This window comes from Scyliorhinus canicula, chromosome 2, assembly GCF_902713615.1.
Source record: "Scyliorhinus canicula chromosome 2, sScyCan1.1, whole genome shotgun sequence".
Taxonomy (NCBI): domain Eukaryota; kingdom Metazoa; phylum Chordata; class Chondrichthyes; order Carcharhiniformes; family Scyliorhinidae; genus Scyliorhinus; species Scyliorhinus canicula.
In genome coordinates this window covers 6,951,724-6,973,171 of record NC_052147.1, presented here as the reverse complement: position 1 = coordinate 6,973,171, position 21,448 = coordinate 6,951,724, and the positions used below count along the sequence as shown (strand labels likewise).

Sequence of the window (21,448 nt, the reverse complement as noted above, 5' to 3'; positions counted from 1 at the left end):
ACAGCTGACTGGAAGCAGAGTCGGAGTGCGGAGGTCCAGTTGGTCTACGGGGCAGCTAATTCTGTAAAGTAAGAGGGGATGGAGGCTAGGGAAGTTGCATGCTCCTCCTGTAGGATGTGGGTGCTGAGGGATACCACTGGTGTCCCCGCTGACTATACCTGCGGGAAGTGCACCCAACTCCAGCTCCTCAGAGACCGTGTTAGGGAACTGGAGCTGGAGCAACTTCGGATCATCCGGGAGGCAGAGGGGGTTATCGAGAAGAGTTACAGGGAGGTAGCCACACCCAAGGTACTGGACAAGAGTAGCTGAGTTACAGTCAGGGGAAATAAAACTAACAGGCAGACAGTGCAGGGATCCCTCGTGGCCGTTCCCCTTCAAAACAATTATACCGTTTTGGATGCTGTTGGGGGGGGGATGACCTACCGGGGGAAGGCCCTAGCGGCCATGTCTCTGGCACTGAGTCTGGCTCTGGGGCTCAGAAGGGAAGGGGGGAGCATAGAAAAGCAATAGTAATAGGAGATTCAATGGTTAGGGGAATAGATAGGAGATTCTGTGGTCGCGAGCGAGACTCCCGAAAGGTATGTTGCCTCCCGGGTGCCAGGGATGTCTCGGATCGTGTCTTCAGGCTCCTGAATGGGGAGGGTGAGCAGCCAGAAGTCGTGGTGCACATTGGTACCAACGACGTAGGTAGGACAAGGGGTGTGGAGGTAATAAACAAGTTTAGGGAGTTAGGCTGGAAGTTAAAGGCCAGGACAGACAGAGTTGTCATCTCTGGTTTGTTGCCTGTGCCACGTGATAGCGAGGCTAGGAATAGGGAGAGAGTGCAGTTGAACACGTGGCTGCAGGAATGGTGTAGGAGGGAGGGCTTCAGGTATTTGGATAATTGGAGCGCATTCTGGGGAAGGTGGGACCTGTACAAGCAGGACGGGTTGCATCTGAACCTGAGGGGCACCAATATCCTGGGGCGGGGGCGGTTTTCTAGTAGTCTTCGGGAGGGTTTAAACTAATTTGGCAGGGGAATGGGAACCGGATTTGTAGTCCAGCAACTAAGGAAGCCGATATTCAGGACGCCAAACCACGTAGTGATGCAGTGGGGAAGATAACACTGACAAAGGAGAGTACTTGCAGGCAAGGAGATGGGTTGAAGTGTGTATACTTCAATGCAAGCATCAGGAATAAGGTGGGTGAACTTAAGGCATTGATCGGTACTTGGGACTACGATGTGGTGGCCATCACGGAAACTTGGACAGAAGAGGGGCAGAAATGGTTGTTGGAGGTACCTGGCTATAGATGTTTCAACAAGATTAGGGAGGATGGTAAAAGAGGTGGGGGGTGGCATTGTTAATTAAGAGATATTAAAACAGCTGCAGAAAGGCAGTTCAAGGGGGATCTGCCTACTGAGGTAATATGGGTTGAAGTCAGAAATAGGAAAGGAGCAATCACCTTGTTGAGAGTTTTCTATAGGCCCCCCAATAGCAGCAGAGATGTGGAGGAACAGATTGGGAAACAGATTTTGGAAAGGTGCAGAAGTCACAGGGTAGTAGTCATGGGTGACTTCAACTTCCCAAACATTGAGTGGAAACTCTTTAGATCAAATAGTTTGGATGGGGTAGTGTTTGTGCAGTGTGTCCAGGAAGCTTTTCTAACACAGTATGTAGATTGTCCGACCAGAGGGGAGGCCATATTGGATTTGGTACTTGGTAATGAACCAGGGCAGGTGACAGATTTGTTAGTGGGGGAGCATTTTGGAGATAGTGACCACAATTCTGTGACTTTCACTTTAGTAATGGAGAGGGATAGGTGCGTGCAACAGGGCAAGGTTTACAATTGGGGGAAGGGTAAATACAATGCTGTCAGACAAGAATTGAAGTGCATAAGTTGGGAACATAGGCTGTCAGGGAAGGACACAAGTGAAATGTGGAACTTGTTCAAGGAACAGGTACTGCGTGTTTTTGATATGTATGTCCCTGTCAGGCAGGGAAGAGATGGTCGAGTGAGGGAACCATGGTTGACAAGAGAGGTTGAACGTCTTGTTTAGAGGAAGAAGGAGACTTGTGTAAGGCTGAGGAAACAAGGTTCAGACAGGGCGCTGGAGGGATACAAGACAGCCGGGAGGGAACTGAAGAAAGGGATTAGGAGAGCTAAGAGAGGGCATGAAAAATCTTTGGCGGGTAGGATCAAGGAAAACCCCAAGGCCTTTTACACATATGTGAGAAATATGAGAATGACTAGAGCGAGGGTAGGTCCGATCAAGGACAGTAGCAGGAGATTGTGTATTGAGTCTGAAGAGATAGGAGAGGTCTTGAACAAGTATTTTTCTTCAGTATTTACAAACGAGAGGGGCCATATTGTTGGAGAGGACAGTGTGAAACAGACTGGTAAGCTTGAGGAGATACTTGTTAGGAAGGAAGATGTGTTGGGCATTTTCAAAAACTTGAGGATAGACAAGTCCCCCGGGCCTGACGGGATATATCCAAGGATTCTATGGGAAGCAAGAAATGAAATTGCAGAGCCGTTGGCAATGATCTTTACGTCCTCGCTGTCAACAGGGGTGGTACCAGAGGATTGGAGAGTGGCGAATGTCGTGCCCCTGTTCAAAAAAGGGAATAGGGATAACCCTGGGAATTACAGGCCAGTTAGTCTTACTTCGGTGGTAGGCAAAATAATGGAAAGGGTACTCAGGGATAGGATTTCTGTGCATCTGGAAAGACACTGCTTGATTAGGGATAGTCAGCATGGATTTGTATGGGGTAGGTCTTGCCTTACAAGTCTTATTGACTTCTTTGAGGAGGTGACCAAGCATGTGGATGAAGATAAAGCAGTGGATGTAGTGTACATGGATTTTAGTAAGGCATTTGATAAGGTTCCCCATGGTAGGCTTATGCAGAAAGTAAGGAGGCATGGGATAGTGGGAATTTTGGCCAGTTGGATAATGAACTGGCTAACCGATAGAAGACAGAGAGTGGTGGTGGATGGCAAATATTCAGCCTGGAGCCCAGTAACCAGTGGCGTACCGCAGGGATCAGTTCTGGGTCCTCTGCTGTTTGTGATTTTCATTAACGACTTGGATGAGGGAGTTGAAGGGTGGGTCAGTAAATTTGCAGATGATACGAAGATTGGTGGAGTTGTGGATAGTGAGGAGGGCTGTTGTCGGCTTCAAAGAGACATAGATAGGATGCAGAGCTGGGCTGAGAAGTGGCAGATGGAGTTTAACCCTGAAAAGTGTGAGGTCGTCCATTTTGGAAGGACAAATATAAATGCGGAATACAGGGTTAACGGTAGGGTTCTTGGCAATGTAGAGGAGCAGAGAGATCTTGGGGTCTATGTTCATAGATCTTTGAAAGTTGCCACTCAAGTGGATAGAGCTGTGAAGAAGACCTATGGTGTGCTAGCGTTCATTAGTAGAGGGATTGAATTTAAAAGCCGTGAGGTGATGATGCAGCTGTAGAAAACCTTGGTCAGGCCACATTTGGAGTACTGTGTACAGTTCTGGCCACCTCATTTTAGGAAGGATGTGGAAGCTTTGGAAAAGGTGCAAAGGAGATTTACCAGGATGTTGCCTGGAATGGAGAGTAGGCCTTACGAGGAAAGGTTGAGGGTGCTAGGCCTTTTCTCATTAGAACGGAGAAGGATGAGGGGCGACTTGATAGAGGTTTATAAGATGATCAGGGGAATAGATAGAGTAGACAGTCAAAGACTTTTTCCCCGGGTGGAACAAACCATTACAAGGGGACATAAATTTATGGTAAATGGTGGAAGATATAAGGGGGATGTCAGAGGTAGGTTCTTTACCCAGAGAGTAGTGGGGGCATGGAATGCACTGCCTGTGGAAGTAGTTGAGTCGGAAACATTAGGGACCTTCAAGCGGCTATTGGATAGGTACATGGATTAGGGTAGAATAATGGAGTGTAGATTAATTTCTTCTTCAGGGGAGCACGGTAGCATTGTGGATAGCACAATTGTTTCACAGCTCCAGGGTCCCAAGTTCGATTTTGACTTGGGTCATTGTCTGTGTGGAGTCTGCACATCCTCCCAGTGTGTGCATGGGTTTCCTCCGGGTACTCCGGTTTCCTCCCACAGTCCAAGGATGTGCAGGTTGGGTGGATTGGCCATGATAAATTGCCCTTAGTGTCAAAAATTCTATGATTAACCTAGGACAATAGTTCGGCACAACATCGTGGGCCGAAGGGCCTGTTCTGTGCTGTATTTCTCTATATCTATATCTATAACTGAATTGTCTCATCTGCGGAACATTCTTGAGTCTTTTTCAAACCTGTCATATGAGGGGAGACTAAATCGCTTAGGATTATATTCATTGGAGTTTAGAAGAGTGAGAGGGGATCTCATAAAAACTTACAAAATTCTAACAGGGTTACAAAGGGTAGATTCAGAAAGAATGTTCCCGATGATGGAGGAATCCAGAACTAGAGGATATGAGGTAAATCTTTTAGGACTGAGGTGAGGAGATATATCTTCACCCAGAGAGTGGTGAATCTGTGGAATTCACGACCACAAAAATTAATTGAGGCAAAAATATTGTGTAATTTCAAGAAGGAATTAGATATAGCACTTGGGGCTAAAGGAATCAAGGGATATGGGGGGGAAGGCAAGATCAGGGTATTGAACATGATGATCAGCAATGATCATAATGAATGGCAGAGCAGGCTCAAAAGGCCGAATGTCCTCCTGCTTCTATTTTCTATGTAAATGCTGGCTTTGCCAGTGATGCCCACATCCCATTAAAAATACAATCCTCATATTAAGACTTACCAACTTCAAATGACAGCCAGTCTTTCTAATACCTCCTTGTTATATTTTGTAGTTGCCACAAAGTTAAAAGGTATGGAGGTGTCCACACTCTGTATACTTGTGAAACACGATGAGAGGTTTATTAAGGGTGTTGCTCATACAATCGAGATGGTGATCTGCCCAAAGCCCATGTAAAAACTCTGCTGATGTCACTGCACATCGCATGATGCAGACCAGCAAGAATGTATTTCCAGATATATGACACTATTTCAATTTTTAGTCCTCAACTACCTCCTCTTTCACTGTAATTTTGGCCCCGTCATCTTCTTTGGTACAGACAGGTGCAAAGTACCCATTTAGTCTCCTCTGCCTCCATGCATAAATTCCCCTTTTGGTCTTCAATTAGCCCTGCTCTTCCTTTTACGACCATTTTACTATTTATATGCCTGAAGGGACTTTTGGATTCCCTTTAATAGTGGTTGCCTGTTTCTTCTCATACTCTGTTTGCTGTTCTTATCTCTTTTCTCACTTTCCCTCTGAACTTTCTATATTCAACCTGTTCTCAATAACAGCCCCCTGACATCCATTTTTTTTTTATTTAAAATTTAGAGTACCCAATTTAGCGTATCCAATCCACCAAGCCTGCACTTCTTTGGGTTGTGGGGGTGAAACTCCCGCAAACACAGGGAGAATGTGCAAACTCCACACTGACAGTGACCCAGAGCTGGGATCGAACCTGGGACTTCGGCGCCGTGAGGCAGCAGTGCTGACCACTGTGCCATCGTGATGCACTGCTCCCCCCCCCCCCCCCCCCCCCCCCGCCATATCCATTATATGCACCCTTTTTATTTTTCACCCTACTCTATCTCTTTCATCATCATGGGCTTCTGGCTTTGTTTGACCCACCTTTCCCCCTCAAAGAACACCTTGACTATTCCAAACGAGAGCCTCTTTAAAAGGCAGCTCATTGTTCCATTGCAATCTTTGATTCCAGTTCACATTAATCCAATTCATTCTCACCCCACTGAAATTGGCCCTACCCCAATTAATGAAAAACATGACACCAACTTTACAAACGGTCTGGTTCTGTCTCAGAGAGTTGCCAATGGTCAGTAACTGGGGGATAATGTTTGTAGCGGGAATAGAAAATAAGTTTAGCCTTCCAAATATTTAAATAGAGGAAATTTCTGCGCATCCAGTACTGGACATCAGACAAGCAGTTTGACAACATGGAGGACTCGAGAGGAGTGGTTGTATGCGTGTCCTCAGAATAGACTTAAACACCACAGCACTGTCCACTGTTTTATAGCTGAAGTCATAGACTATAAGGCTTCAACAACATCCACGGCATTGCAAGTTTTGCAGAAACAATGTGAAAATATAGAGAAACACAAGATTCTGAGGGGGCTTGGCAGCGTTGATGCTGAGAGGATGTTTTCCCCTCTTGGGGGAATCTAGAACAAAGGACATGGGGCAGATCTGGGGGGTCGGTGAATCGCACGGGGCCGACATCAATCCCGCCCCCACCGTGTCCCGAATTCTCCGCCCCCCCCCCAAGATTCGGCAGGGGCGGGAATTGCGCCGGTCGGCGGGCCCCCCGCGCCGGTCCCCCGCGGCGATTCTCTGGCCCGCTGTGGGCCTAAGTCCCGCTGCTGACAGGCCTTTCCCGCCGGTTGGAATCAAAACACCTACCTGACCGGCGGGATTGGCAGCGCGGGCGGGCTCCGGGGTCCTGGGGGGGTGGCGCGGGGCGATCTGACCCCGGGGGGTGCCCCTACAGTGGCCTGACCCGCGATCGGGGCCCATCGATTGACGGGTGGGCCTGCGCCATGGGGGCACTCTTTTTCTTCTGTCCCGCCATGGCCTTCACCATGGCGGGGGCGGAAGAGACCCCCTCCCCGCACGTGTGCCGGTGTGACATCAGCAGCCGCTGACGCACCGGAGCATGCGCGGATTTCCGCCCGCCGGTGAAGGCCTTCCGGCCCCTGATGGCGGGGCGCCAAAGGCCGTTCGCGCCGGCCAGCGGGGCACCAGCCTCTCCAGCGCGGGCCTAGCCCCTCTATGTGAGGGCTTGGCCCCTAAAGGTGCGGAGAATTCCGCACCTTTGGGGAGGCCCGACGCCGGAGTGGTTCACGCCACTCTGTCCCGCCGGGACCCCCTGCCCCACCGGGTAGGGGAGAATCCCGGCCATGGTTTCCAAATAAGGGGTCTCCCACTTAAGATGGAAGTGCGGAAACATTTCTTCCCCGAGAGTCGTGATCTTTAGAATTCACTACCACAGAGTGCTGTGGAGGTTGGTCATTGAATATATTCCAAACTGAGGTAAACTGATTTTTGATCTACAGGGGACTCAAAGGTTATGGGGAGCAGGCAGGAAAACCAGAGTTGGAGCCACATCAGATCAGCCATGAGCTTATCAAATGGTACGGCAGGCTTGAGCGACCAAATGGCCTGCACCTGCTTTTATTTATGTTCTTAATCCAATTACAAGATCATGGTAGCCCTTTAAGAGTGACTAACTTAAGATATTGGAAAATGAGTACTCACTACCTTTTGTGGAGTCTCCTCTTGTCCAGTTAATGATGATATATTGGGATCAGGAGAGTGTTCACACTGAACTAGCACTTTTGGTTGCACCAGCAATTCCACATTATCTTGATCACTTGCGTGTTGTTCGGAATCACTTGAACATGGTCCATCCTGAGGAAGAAGCAGCAAGATGCTGCTGTTAATTTTGAGGCTCAAAATTTCTAAGCCTTACCAGCGCATTCCCAGCAGGTTCGGTCCATGGTTGCCCTTTTTGGGCAGCACTGAAGTGGCAGAGGATCAGTCACCATGTCAAAACTAATGGCATAGCAAGAGACAGATGTTAGGATTGGGCACTCCATACATCCGGAGCTCACTCATTCCTCAGCCCCCAATAGGACAGAGCGTATGTTTCACTGGTATTTTTCCAAACACAAAAATTAAATGCAGTTCCCTCACAAAGAAAAAACATTGCATTTTAATAGCATTCTGCTTACCCAGGACATCACAAAGCACATTGCAGCTAACAAAGTCGTTTTGGAGTGCAGTCACTATTGTAATGTAGGAATCACAGCAAACAAATTCCCACAAACAGAAGTGTGATTATCTACAGAAATATAGTCAATTAGGGGAGGGGTATTGTAAAAGGGGATAATGAAGTAGAAAGGGTGGCCTGTATGGAGACCTGCACCAGTGGGGAAATGGCAAGTGAAGGGATGAGCAGCGAGTAATAAGGAAGGAGGTATTATCCTTTTAATTGGGGATGGGAGTTGGTCTGCAGAAGCTGAACACCAGGGGAGCATATCGGCCCCATTAGAATCAATTGTTAGCTGCGGTTCAGTGGTAATAATAATAATCTTTTATTGTCACAAGTATGAAGTTACTGTGAAAAGCCCCCAGTCGCCACATTCAGGCGCCTGTTCGGGTAAACTGGTACGGGAATTGAACCCACGCTGCTGGCCTTGTTCTGCATTACAAACCAGCTGTCTAGCCCACTGAGCTAAACCAGTAATGCTCATGCTTCCAATCAGAAAGACTGTGGAGTCACATTATACTCCAGAGAAGAGTACAATCTGGGCTGACACTCAATTCAATACCAAGGCTAGATTGTCCTGAGGTGCCATTCTTCGTTTGAGACATTAACCAAGTCCCTGTTTATCCTCTCAGGCAAACAGAAGAGATCCAATCACACTATTTTGAAGAGTTGGGGAGTTCTCTCTGCGTGTTGGTCAATATCTAATCTGTAACCGACGTAGTTAAACAAAATTATCTGGCCATCATTACTGCTGATTGTGGCAGCTCACTGTGTACAAATTGCTGCCTAAGCATTACATCAATGACTACACTTCAAAAAATGTTTCATTGGCTGGGAAGTGTTTAAAGACATTTAAAGGCTGTGAAAGACGTTATTAAAAAAATTGTATCAAATGCTTCAAACATTGGGAAACTATCATTGCAAGATGGACTAAATACAGTGCCCCTTGTGGGGTAATAGAACATAGAACAGTACAGCACAGTACAGGCCCTTCGGCCCACGATGTTGTGCCGACCATTTATCATAATCTAAGATCAACCTAACCTACACCCCTTGAATTTACTGCTGTCCATGTGCCTGTCTAAGAGTCGCTTAAATGTCCCTAATGACTCTGACTCCACCACCTCAGTTGGCAGTGCATTCCACGCACCCACCACTCTGTGTAAAGAATCTACCTCTGACATCTCCCCTACATCTTCCTCAAATCATCTTAAAATTATGTCCCCTCGTGACAGCCATTTCCGCCCTGGGGACAAATCTCTGGCTATCCACTCTAGAATGAGAGGTCACAGATATAGGTTGACAGGCGATAGATTTAAAACAGATGAGTAGAAACTACTTCTCGCAGAGTATGGTGGTGTCTGAATCATTAAATGGTTTTTAAGAAAGAGATAGATATATTTCCAATTTAAAATATGGGTTAAAGTGATATGGGGAACAGGCAGGGATGTGGATTTGAGACCAAGAGATCAGCCATGATCTGATTGAATGGCAGAGCAGGCTCAAAGGGTTGAATTGCCTACTTATGCTCCTAAGTCGTTAGTAAGACTTAGAAATGCTACGTCGCAGAAGGAGGCAATTCAGCTCTCGGGTGTGCGCTTGTCGCTCATTTTAATCCCACTTTCCAGCATCTGGTCTTCAGATCCGGATCCAGATACCTTTAAATGAATTGAGTATTTCAGCCTCAACCACCAATTCAGGCAGTGACACCTACCACCTTCTGGGTGAAAAAGTTTCCTCATGTCCCCTCTGATCCTTCTACCAATCACTTTAAATCTATGGTAATTGACCCTTCCACTAGTGAAAACTAGTCCTCCCTGTCTACCCTATCTAGGCCCCTCAATTTTGTACACCCCTTACCCTCCACTGTTCTGAGGAAAACATCTTTAGCCTATCCAATCTCTCCTCATAGCTGCAATTTTAAAGCCCTTATGATATTCTTGTAAATTGTCTCTGCAAAAATTTGCTCTCTCCAGAGCAAATATGTGGTGACCAGAACTGTGCAGAGAGAGTGCACGCGAGAGAGAGAGAGAGTGCGCACGAGAGAAGTGAGTACGCGAGAGAGAGAGCGCGTGCACGAGAGAGGGCGTACACGAGAGAAAGGTCGTGCAGAAGAGAGTGTGCGCGCGCAAGAGCGCGTGCGCAAGAGAGAGCGTGTGCGTGTGACAGCGTGTGCGCGAGAGAAAGAGAGTGAGCGCGAGAGAGCGCGCGCTAGAGAGAAAGAGCGGTAGAGAGAGCGCTAAAGAGAGGGAGCGAGAGCTAGAGAGAGAGAGAGAGAGAGTGCTAGTTAGAGAGGGCTAGAGAAGTCGCAAGCGAAAGAGAAAGAGAGAAAAAAAAGACACCCTCACCATGGTGCAATATTAGTATCCTCAAGGCCAGTCTGTTTTTACCAGATTATGGATTGATATAATTCAACAAAATCTCTCTGCCTCAACAAGTTTTGACTTCTCCCCTTCAAAAGAATTGCAACGTAGAAAGTCTACTTCTACTTATTAAATGGGATCTCTGTGAGCAAAGAGACTGAGGCCAAAACTGACTTTGATTATCCTTACTCCATAATAGCTCCCAGCCTGTTTCACTCACCACTGCTTTCAGGAGAAACTCTTGGTTGTAATCTGTATGGTTGTTGTGAACATCGTAACTGCTTTTCCCTTGCAGGTTTTCAGCAGCGAAAGTGGTCGAGCTGGAAACACAAAAATCAGATATCAGACAAATCATCATCAGTTTGAAAGAGAGTTAAATTAGTTACTTAATGAAGAAAAATATGGGGCGGGATTCTCCGGGAATCGGCGGGGCGGGCAGAAACGGCGCAGTGGAGTGGCGGGAACCACTCTGGCATCGGTCCGCCCCAAAGGTGCGGAATCCTCCGCACCTTTAGGGGCTAGGCCAGTGCCGGAGTGGTTTGCGCCCTGCCGGCCAGCGTGGAAGGCCTTTGGCTCCGCGTCAGCCGGGGCTGAAGGGACTCCGCCATCCAGCGTGGGTCCGCGCATGCTGACGTCATCCCCGCACATGCGCAGGGGGGTGTTCACCTTCGCGTCGGCCATGGTGGAGGCTGACGCGGCCGGCGCGTAGGAATAGAGTGCCCCCGCGGCACAGGCCTGCCTGCGGATTGGTGGGCCCCGATCGTGGGCCAGGCCACTGTGGGGGCACCCCCCGCGGCCAGATCCCCCCCCCCCCGCGCTGGTAAGGGACCAACTCCAATTTACTTCGGCCCATCCCGGGTCGGAGAATCGCTTGGGGGGGGGGGGATCCGCCAACCGGCCGCGATTCCCGCCCCACCAAATCTCCGGCGCCGGAGAATTCGGCAGGCGGTGTGTGCAGGATTCACGCCGCCCCCCCGTGATTCTCCGACCCGGCGGGGATGGCGGGTTGGGGGGGGGGTTGGAGAATCCCGCCCACTATTTACGGCTTGTAACTGTTTTTTAAAAAAAAGGATGATGATGATCTTCTGGTCACTTAGCCTAATAGCTCCGTTTTGGCTTGGTGTCAATTCATGTTCTATTACGTTCCCATGAGGTACCTTGGGACATTTTACGATGTTGCGGCAATATATTAAATGTAACTTGTTATCCAAATTGCTGGTTGTACATTGGAAGCAAAAGGGCATAAACAAGTAAGCTACAGAATGAGAAGAGAGGGGCAAAGATCGACAGACAGACCCCACCTTAAAATCGCAGTACTTTGCAGGACTGTGTGCTGCTCATCTATAGTGTCAGTTTGCAGCTCGGAACCACTATAATTCCCCACATCTTCTCCAATCTCTTTTGGACCCATTTCCCTCGGCAGCAAATCCCAAAGCTGGTCTCCTAATGCCTAGGAAAGACAAGAAATTAACCGAGTTAAGATAGTTCCATACAATACAATTCAAAATTTCAAAAAAAAGTATATTGCTGATTTTTATTTAAACTGGTTTCCGGTTTCCAAAACAAAATTTGCCTTTAGTCTTCTGACTATGTCCTTTTTTGTGCAGCTTCTATTTCTTAAAGATATTGGGCTGGATTCTCCATTCCTGAGGCGAAGTGCTGACGCCAACGGAGGATCCGTGGCGTTTCACAATGGGAAAATTGGCGCGAAACCCTCACCGATTCCATTACAGGCGAGGGGCTAGCAGTGGCGCCATATGAAACACCCGCGGAACATGCGGAAAATGATTGGAGAATCGCCGGGTCCCGTGCTGCACATACGCAGGGGTTACAAGCTGCAGCCGTGCATACGCCTACACCCCCCACGTATGCACCGGTCACGTGGGAAAAGATGGCAGCAGCCGTGCTGGACGCGTTTCTGCCACCCCATCCCCACAGCCCACCTCCTGGACACCCCCCTCCTCTCCCCCAGCCCTAGCAGAAGATCCCCGGCCATCGGCACGGACCTCGGCCCATCGGTGGTGGCGCTGGACACTGTCCGCACACCCCCTGCCCCTTTCCCTCTCTTTTGCCAGAACGCCAGGCTCACAACCGCTGGGACCACACGTGTCCATCGCCATTGGGAACTCAGCCCATCGGAGGCGGAGCATCGTGGGTGAGCCGGCTAATGACACGCCAACGGGGTTGCAACTGCGCACAGTGCGTGCCGATGATGCTGATTGGGAGGGGGCGGAGCATTGCATCCCAGCGTCAAACCAACGCCTGCCTCGATTCAAGGGTCGTGAGCCATTCTCCGCCCGATCGCCATTCCCAATTTCAGCGTCAGGCAACAGAGAATTCCGCCCATTGTTTATTTCAAGTCAAAATTTAGCACCAGTGCCTGTTCCAATCATACTGATGACATCTATCAGTTCTGGGTCCTCTGCTGTTTGTGATTTTCATTAATGACTTGGATGAGGGAGTTGAAGGGTGGGTCAGTAAATTTTCAGACAATACGAAGATTGGTGGTGTTGTGAGGAGGGCTGTTGTCAGCTGCAAAGAGACATAGATAGGATGCAGAGCTGGGCTGAGAAGTGGCAGATGGAGTTTAACCCTGAAAAGTGTGAGGTTGTCCATTTTGGAAAGACAAATATAAATGCGGAATACAGGGTTAACGGTAGGGTTCTTGGCAATGTGGATGAGCAGAGAGATCTTGGGGTCTATGTTCATAGATCTTTGAAAGTTGGCACTTAAGTGGATAGAGCTGTGAAAAGGCCTATGGTGTGCTAGCATTCATTATAGAAGGATTGAATTTAAGAGCCGTGAGGTGATGATGCAGTTGTACAAAACCTTGGTAAGGCCACATTTGGAGTACTGTGTGCAGTTCTGGTTGCCTCATTTTAGGAAGGATGTGGAAGCTTTGGAAAAGGTGCAAAGGAGATTTACCAGGATGTTGCTTGGAATGGAGTGTAGGCCTTACAAGGAAAGGTTGAGAGTGCTAGGCCTTTTCTCATTAGAACGGAGAAGGATGAGGGGCGACTTGATAGAGGTTTATAAGATGATCAGGAGAATAGATAGAGTAGACAGTCAGAGACTTTTTCCCCGGGTGGAACAAACCATTACAAGGGGACATAAATTTAAGGTGAATAGTGGAAGATATAGGGAGGATGTCAGAGGTAGGTTCTTTACCCAGAGAGTAGTGGGGGCATGGAATGCACTGCCTGTGGAAGTAGTTTAGTCGGAAACATTAGGGATTTTCAAGCGGCTATTGGATAGGTGCATGGATTACGGTAGAATGATGGGGTGTAGATTAATTTGTTCTTAATCTAGGACAAAAGTTCGGAACAACATCATGGGCCGAAGGGACTGTTCTGTGCTGTATTTTTCTATGTTCTATATCCTCAATTTCTGAATTAGACTATAATGGTGCAATTTGGTGCATTTTAAAATTTGCTCATTCTGGTTTGTCATACGTTTAAAAACAGGCTTTCGCATCCAGAGCCAGAATCTCCAAGTAGTTGAAATAAAAGACTGGTCTTTGCTGGGATGACATGACTGCCAGGCAGCCCGCCAGTATTTCATCCATGTAATCATTCGCCATGTATTGGTCTGGACAGAGTATCTGTCCATTACTCTACAGATTTAACCCAGGGATGCAGGGAAACATGGAATCCCTACAGTGCAAAAGCCCGTCAAGTCTGCACCGACCTGCCGAAAGAGCATCCTATCCAGGCCCACTCTCCGACCTACTTCTGTAACCTCACCTTAGCGTGGCCAATCCACCTAACTCGCACATCTTTGGACTGTTGAAGGAAATTGGAGTACCAGGGGGAAACCCAAGCAGACACGGGGAGAACGTTCAAACTCCACACAGCCACCCAAGGCTAGAATTGAACCCTGGTCCCTGGTGCTGTGAGGCAGCAGTGCTAACCACTGTGCCACCCTGCCTGTTGGATCTTTGATGTTTTAGAGGAATGAATATCACTGTCGGTGTATGCTGCTCTTGTGTGTCTTTTAGTTGCTGGTTCTATATTAGTTGCACAGAAAAGCTAGTACATTTTGATGTGAAAATGTACCACTGAGCTCAGCATGCTTAATTCTTAACTGCCTTTACAGTGTTGGCTTAGCAATCTACATAGTTGTTTGAAAGACCAGGTAAGCAGTGGTTAGCACTGCTGCTTCGTAGCCCCAGGGACCCAGGTTCGATTCCAACCTCGGGTAACTGTATGGACTTTGCACATTCTCCACATGTCTACGTGGGTTTCCTCCCACAGTCCAAAGACGTGCAGGTTAGGTGGAGTGACCATGCTAAATTGCCCCTTAAGTGTCCAAAAGGTTAGGTGGGGTTGGGCTTAGTTAGGGTACTCTTTCGCAGGGTCGGTGCAGACTCGCTGAGCTAAATGGCCTCCTTCTGCACTGTAGGGATTCTATGATTATTGATACAACTGAGTGGTTTGCTGAACCACTTCAGAGTTCAGTTGAATCAACCACGTTTGTGCGGGACTGGAGTCAAGTATAGGCCAAACCAGGTAAGCATGGAAAAATTTCTAGTTATAGAACATTAAGTGAACAGGTTGGATTTTCACAATGGTCAGGTAGCTTCAAGGTCACTTTTATTTTTAGATTTAAAACAAAATAGAATTTAAATTTTCAGACTGCCCTGAATGTACTCTGGAATGTCAGGGTCAGTCATAAATAGCAAATGAGGTTAGGAAAACTAAAATTTGATTCGTAAGCAAATGTAACCTTGAACAAGGTGGTAACCTGCAAATGAGAGTAGGAAAGCTTTACAATACATTATACTAGACCTCTCAATTCAAGGTATCACACAAGTATAGTGAAAGTTTGTTACCTTTGGATCTGCACTGTTTTCCTCTCGATTCTTTTCATTTTCTCTCTCGGGCATCTGAAGATCTCCACACTTTTGCACTGACGGTCTGTCTTCCAATTGTTCATTAATAGCTTTCAAGATGGGCTGTTCAGGTAATTTATCAAGAGACACTAGAATGTGTTCCTTGGGAGCACTGGCCATTGCTACTGGCATAAATTGGGACTGCACAATTCCTTGGAAAGAAGAAAAGGGTTGAGAGACTTCAACTTCGGGATGATTCGAATTATTTAAGGTACAAATCTGATCAGAATCAGGAGTGCACAAAGTTTTTTCAGAGAACGAAGGGCTAAGTTCTTGCAGTGAAAGTGAACTACTGAGTTCAGAACAAGATTGGTAAGCTTCATCAACAAGTGGCGACAAGTCTTTTAAATGTTGAAACTCTGGAACAAATTCCTTTTGGGAATTACCAGTGACTGAGAAAGCTTCAAGTACCTCAGATACAGGTACCTTGTAATGGGGATAGTAAACAAGGTTAAGTGGAATTACAGACACCTTTTCATCATCCAACAGGGCGCTATCTATGACTGAAGGCAACAGATCATTATGTTCAGGGGATGGTTTTTCATCAGTCTGTGTACATGATTCTGAAACATTTCGACTCCGAGCAGGCATACCGGCACTCAGTTGTGTGTATACACAATCTAAAGAAAGGTACTGATCTTGTGGACTATTGGGATTTTCATGCAATGTATTACATAAGCTTGAGTTTTCCTTTTCGGAGGATGTTTCCAATGAGTCGCCGCAAAGATCTTTTGCAAAAGATTGAGGTATTTCAACTCTGGACCCAACTTTCATCACATCATTTGCTGCAACTGGTGAATGATGATCATAAGTGACTGGAGAGGAAGGCTCCTTCTCCAACACCAATATTTTCTCCCCAGTTGAAGACTTTCTCTTCAATGGGCGCAGCAAGACATAAATCTCTTCTACAGTGTCAGTTGCATCGGCATCAGAGGCAGGTTTCAAAGATCCATTGTGCAGATCCAAAGATGTTGACTGACTGTCTTGATGTAAGGAAGTATTTGAGCTATTGGTGCTGGAAACACCAATAAAAGGAGTGGTAACCATTTCTCTTGCAACAGAATCCCTCTCCTGAATAACAAGAGAACGGTCATCTTTATCCTGGGCAGGCAATCCATTATTTGAAGTATGATATGTATGTCCAATGTGCATCTTATTGGAATCCCGTGCATCAATCTCTGTGGACATGGCTGCAGACTTAGTAAGAGAGTCTTCAAATGGAGATTCATAGGCAACTTCTGCAGAATTGTTCTGTCGGCAAATAATAATAATTAAATGTAATAACAAAGTTTGAATATTAATCTGGATTTGTAGCTCTAGAGTAGGGCTCATGTACATTAATCTGGATTGGAAGCTCCAGAGCACAGCTCACATACATTAATCTGATCTAGATTAGGAGCTCTAGAGTAGGGAGCATATACATAATTCATGACATGGCATGCCCCAATTTCCACCATTTTGTAAGATATCACTTCATAGAAACCAGATGTTTTCTTCACTGGCAGGTGAACATAAAGACATAGGAGTGAGGAGTAGGCCATTTGCTCCATCAAGCCTCCTCCACCATTCAACTAGACCTTCTACTTCAGTGTCATTTTCCCACACTAACCCCATATTCCTTGATATCTTTAATGTCTAGAAATCTATCAATTTCTGTCTTGAACATACTCATGACGGAGCCTCCATGACTCCACAGCAGAGAATTCCAAAGATTCACCACGCTTTGAGTGGAAAAAAAATCCTCCTCATCTCAGTCCTAAATGGAGTGCCTCAGATTCTGAAAGTATATTCTATGATTTCAATGAGAAAAGCAATTACTTTGGGAGGGAGAATGGCTGTTCTCATGGATCTCCCAGGAACTGATTTCAGCAGCACTGGCCATACCCTCCTGGATAGAGTATAGTGTCTGGCTAACTGAGTGTGTGGGAAAGAAAAGTACTGCATGTTTTACTGTCAAAGTGATAGGATCACATTTAGGATCAATAAATGCATCCAATCAGTACTTTTACAGATTCATCACTTCAGCTAAAATGCTGGTTTCTCTATGTCAGAGCCAGCATGGATTTCTTAAGGGAACATTGTATGTAACTAATTTGCTGGAGTGTTTTGAAGTAGTATCAGAGAGGGTTGATGAGGGTAACACTGTTGATGTAGTGCACATGGACTTTCAAGAGGTATTTGATATGGTGCCGCACAACAGACATGGGAGAAATGTTATGTCTCATGGAATAAACTAAATTGGCTGAGTAACAGGGAACTGAGAGAAATGGTCAATGGATATTTTTCAGGGTGGAAGAAGGTTCATTGTGGTGGAGTTCCCCAGGGATCGAAATTAAGACCCTAATTTTCCTGATATATATTAAGACCTGGATCTTGGTATGCAGGGGACAATTTAAAAGTTTGCAGCTGATACAAAACTTGAAAGTATTGTAAACCATGAGGACAGTGTAGATCTTCAAAAGGAAATTGACAAGTTGGCAGATAGGTTGCAGATGAGGTTCAGATGAAATGTGAGATGATCCATTTTGGCAGGAAGAATATGGAGAGACAATGGCCACGATTCAACAACCCGGATTCAGCCCGACACGGATCCGAGCTCAAGGGTGAACCGCACGCGAGTCCCAAATTGGGCTCTGCGCCAGGCCGATCATGAGTCACCCAATTTGCTCCACCGGGTGTGATCTGGATCTCTCCCTCACTGGGTAAGATCCTGATCAGAATATAAATACCTGGTTGACGGACTCACCGGCTGCATATGGGAGACCCCACCAAGCGCTGTTTAGTACTGGTCCAAACAAATGTGGACCAGATGTACCGGCACCTGGGGGATCTCCCAAGTCATTGGAGACCCCTGGGTGGTCAGGGACAGGGCAGGGTGGCACTCCTGGCAGGGTGCCAGGCTGGCAGTACCAGGTGTAGGGCCCAGGGGAGGCTTGCCAAGTAGAAGGGTGTGAGGGAGGGGATGCAAAAAGGCGGGGGGGGGGGCAGGAAAGGGGAAGGACCGAGGCTGCCGGACAAATTGCACCCAGATCTGCGAGGAGCATTTCCTGCAGCAGGAAATCCTTCTGGCCTCGGCGGAAAAAATCTCCCAGAGACCAAACAAAAACAAAAAAGTGCAGTTGAATAGAGTGCGCGGCTGCAGCCACTTAGAACCACCCTGCTAAATGTGCCCAACAGTGGACTTAAACTTAAGACTGCTAAATCGCACCTAGAGTAAAATAAGGGATACTCTAAAGGGTCTGCAGGAGCAGTAGGACGTGGGTGTATATGTGCATAAGTCATTAAAGGTGGCAGGACAGATGGGGAGAGTAGTTAATATAAAATACAGTATCCTAGCTTTATTAATACAGGCACAAAAGCAAAGAGGTTATGCCAAACGTGAAGACACACTAGTTAGATCTCAGCTGGAATTTTGTGTACAGTTCCGGGCACCAGACTTTAGGAAGGATGTGAACACATTGGTGAGAGGTCAGGAGAGGTTTACAAGAATGGTTCCAGAGGTGAGAAATGTCAGTTATGAAGATAGATTGGTTGGGACTATTCCCCTTGGAGAGAAGAAGGCTAAAAGGAAATTTGAGATGCTCAAAATGATGAGGAAGCTGGACAGAGTAGATAGGGAGACTGTTTCTGATTGTAAAAAAAATCAAGAATGAGACGGCAGAGATTTAAAGTGACTTGCAAAAGCAAATGCGCTGTGTGAAAAACACTTTCACACAGCGAGTGGCTCGGGTCTGGAATGCATGGCCTGCAAGTGTAGTGGGTGCAGGTTCAATCAAGGCATTCGATGAGTATTTCAAGGTTACAGGGAAAAGGAGGAGAATGGCACTAAGTTATAATGCTCATTCAGAGAGCCGGTGCAGACACGATGGACAGAATGGCCTCCACCTATACCCTAACAAATTCTGCTACTTCACTAATTGCTGCACAAAAATGCAATCCAGGTAAATAATTAAGCAAGCAATATCTACTCCATTTCAGCCAATCTTTCTGGTGGTGCATTGTTTTTCCTTCCAAGTGTGGTTTAATACAATGCTAAACTGGGCCATAAAAATCAGGATGACCTCAATTCATTCCCATGATCTGTGCTGATCTCAGCCATGGTGGTCATAGGGATGCTACAACTGGCCTCTGCACATTGGATTACAGAGAACAAAATTCATCCAGGGTTCTTACTCCAGATGAATGTTCAATGATCCTCCTTTGCCCCTCTCCATTGAAAAAGTGTACACATGAAGATTGAATGAGGGTGGATCAGAATCAGCTATGATTTCCACAGTTCAGTAGCCTGTCAACGATCACTGTCCAGCTTGTGAAAAATGGGCAGTTGGGTGAGTACATGGGAGGGAGAGGGTTGGGGTTGGTGTTGACAGCCCTGAAGAGTCAGACTTCAGCAAGGAATCAGCATTTTTAGGACAAAAGGAAAGAAAACTGGAAAAAAAGTTCAGAAAATACAACATCGCTGTGAATTAAAGCAAAGTGAAGTGGTTTTCTGCTGGGGCAGAATCATAGAATCAACACAGTGCAGAAGGCCATTTGGCCCGTTGTATCTGCACCGACCCTCCAAAACAGCACCCCACGTAGGCCTCTGCCCCCACCCCATCCTTGCAACTCTGTAACTCCACCTAACCTTTGGGACACTAAGAGGCAATTTATCATGGCCAATCCACCTAACCTGTACATTTTTATGCTATGGGAAGAAACCGGAGGAAAGCTGCGCAGACACGGGGAGAACGTACAAATTCCACACAGTCACCCAAGGCTGGAATTGAACTTGGATCTCTGGCACTGTGAAACAACAGTGCTAACCACTGTGCTCCCCATCATGGTACAAGTTGAAGTAAATGGTCAATCTGAAATGGCCATTAAGTGTGGTAAACGGAATGCTGCACTTTTCAGAAGAGCTTGAGAGAACAAAATCAAACAAAATTGTCAAGCTGTGAACCAATTGGTTGATGGAAAGAAAACATCACAGAAACTCAGAAAAGTACAAGAAAATATTTGAAAACAGTAGAGGGGAAATGACTGGAGTCAAAGCATGACTTAAGATAAAACTTGATAGAACCTTGAAATGCTTAAAGGCAAGAACTGGGCCTTATGCTTTCAAACCAAAAGTCAAAGTGGAACTTGGCAAATTGATCAAAGATGGAGTGATCGAGAGTGTGATGATGAGTGATTGGACAACCCCAATTATATCAAGCCAGATGGCTGAGTGAGAATCTGTGGTGACTTTAAAATGACGATTAACTCAGTGCTGTGTGCCGACCAGTATCCCTTACCCTTAATAGAGGACCTATTTGCTGGATTGTTGGGTGGACAAAAGTTCAGCAAGATAGAATTGTCCCAAGCATACTCCCAGATGAAGGTAGCTATCCCTTTTGTCTTTTATCATACCAGCACAATGAATGTTGAATGAAAGTCAACCTACTAACATAAATTGGCAGATGAACAGCTGCTAAATGGTAGCACAGAGCATGACAGACAGTGACAAGCGAATCTCATACCTCATCAATGTCAGGGAAATGTTCCACAAACTGTGACACGTAAGTGGTTATCGACTGTTCTTCCGGACGTTCAACATCCACATCTGCAGGTGAAAGAGAACAACCACTATATTATTAGTGAACGGTCTGACGATGTTCAAGGGAAGGGTAGGTGGGTCTGGTTCATAATGCATAAGCTGCCATATTGGGAAATAAATTATAGACTTGCTTGAAGAATTTGGGCAGCAAGCTGCTGAGGGGTGGAGTGTGATGATTAGTGCTGGCTTTCTGTGAATGGTAGTGACAAGAGCCTAACACAGGGGTGGGCAAACTTTTCCGTGCAAGGGCCACATTCAGAAATTCACAATTCACAAAGGGCCGCATAGTATATTAAGTAAAAGAATTACTTCACCCGATTATGATTCTGGGCGCCTCATAGAGAACATAGAACAGTACAGCACAGAACAGGCCCTTCGGCCCTCGACGTTGTGCCGAGCAATGATCACCCTACTCAAGTCAACGTATCCACCCTATACCAGTAAGTAACCCAACAGCCCCCCCCATTAACCTTAAAAAAAAATTAAAAAAAAAAAAAAAAAAATTAAAAAAAAAAAAATTATTATTATTTTTTTTTTAATGACTTGGTGGGCCGCAGAAATACCTTTGGCGGGCCGCATGCGACCCGCGGGCCGTAGTTTGCCCACCCCTGGCCTAACACGTCCGGCCCACAGAATCATCCTTTGGGAGAGGGATTAAGGAGAAGGGGATGAGCCCAAGTAGTGGTCATCTGTACCTTTAAGGACTCGGGAGAATCGCTAACTCCTTCAAGCTCCACTAAATAACTTTGGAAACATTGTGTGCCCATTTTTCTTTTCCACTGATCAAGCTGACCTGCCAATATAGC

The 21,448-nt window shown here is 46.6% G+C and overlaps 2 protein-coding genes across 12 annotated transcripts in view; one reads left to right on the top strand and one right to left on the bottom strand.

Annotated features, from left to right (window-relative positions):
* Nucleotides 1–21,448, top strand: part of LOC119979765 (cytosolic carboxypeptidase 3-like) — a 268,954-nt gene that overhangs the window by 31,813 nt on the left and 215,693 nt on the right. The gene's annotated exons all lie outside the window — the stretch shown is intronic.
* Nucleotides 1–21,448, bottom strand: part of LOC119979743 (calmin-like) — a 106,924-nt gene that overhangs the window by 13,408 nt on the left and 72,068 nt on the right. For 2 of the 3 annotated variants that reach the window (XM_038822349.1, XM_038822367.1), the window contains 5 exons: nt 20,566–20,648; nt 15,005–16,315; nt 11,475–11,623; nt 10,394–10,493; nt 7,297–7,449 (listed from right to left, as the gene is read on the bottom strand). In XM_038822349.1, the coding sequence (XP_038678277.1) occupies nt 7,297–7,449; nt 10,394–10,493; nt 11,475–11,623; nt 15,005–16,315; nt 20,566–20,648 (1,796 nt within the window). The remainder of the gene's footprint in view (nt 1–7,296; nt 7,450–10,393; nt 10,494–11,474; nt 11,624–15,004; nt 16,316–20,565; nt 20,649–21,448) is intronic. The other variant, XM_038822356.1, reaches the window with a different exon arrangement.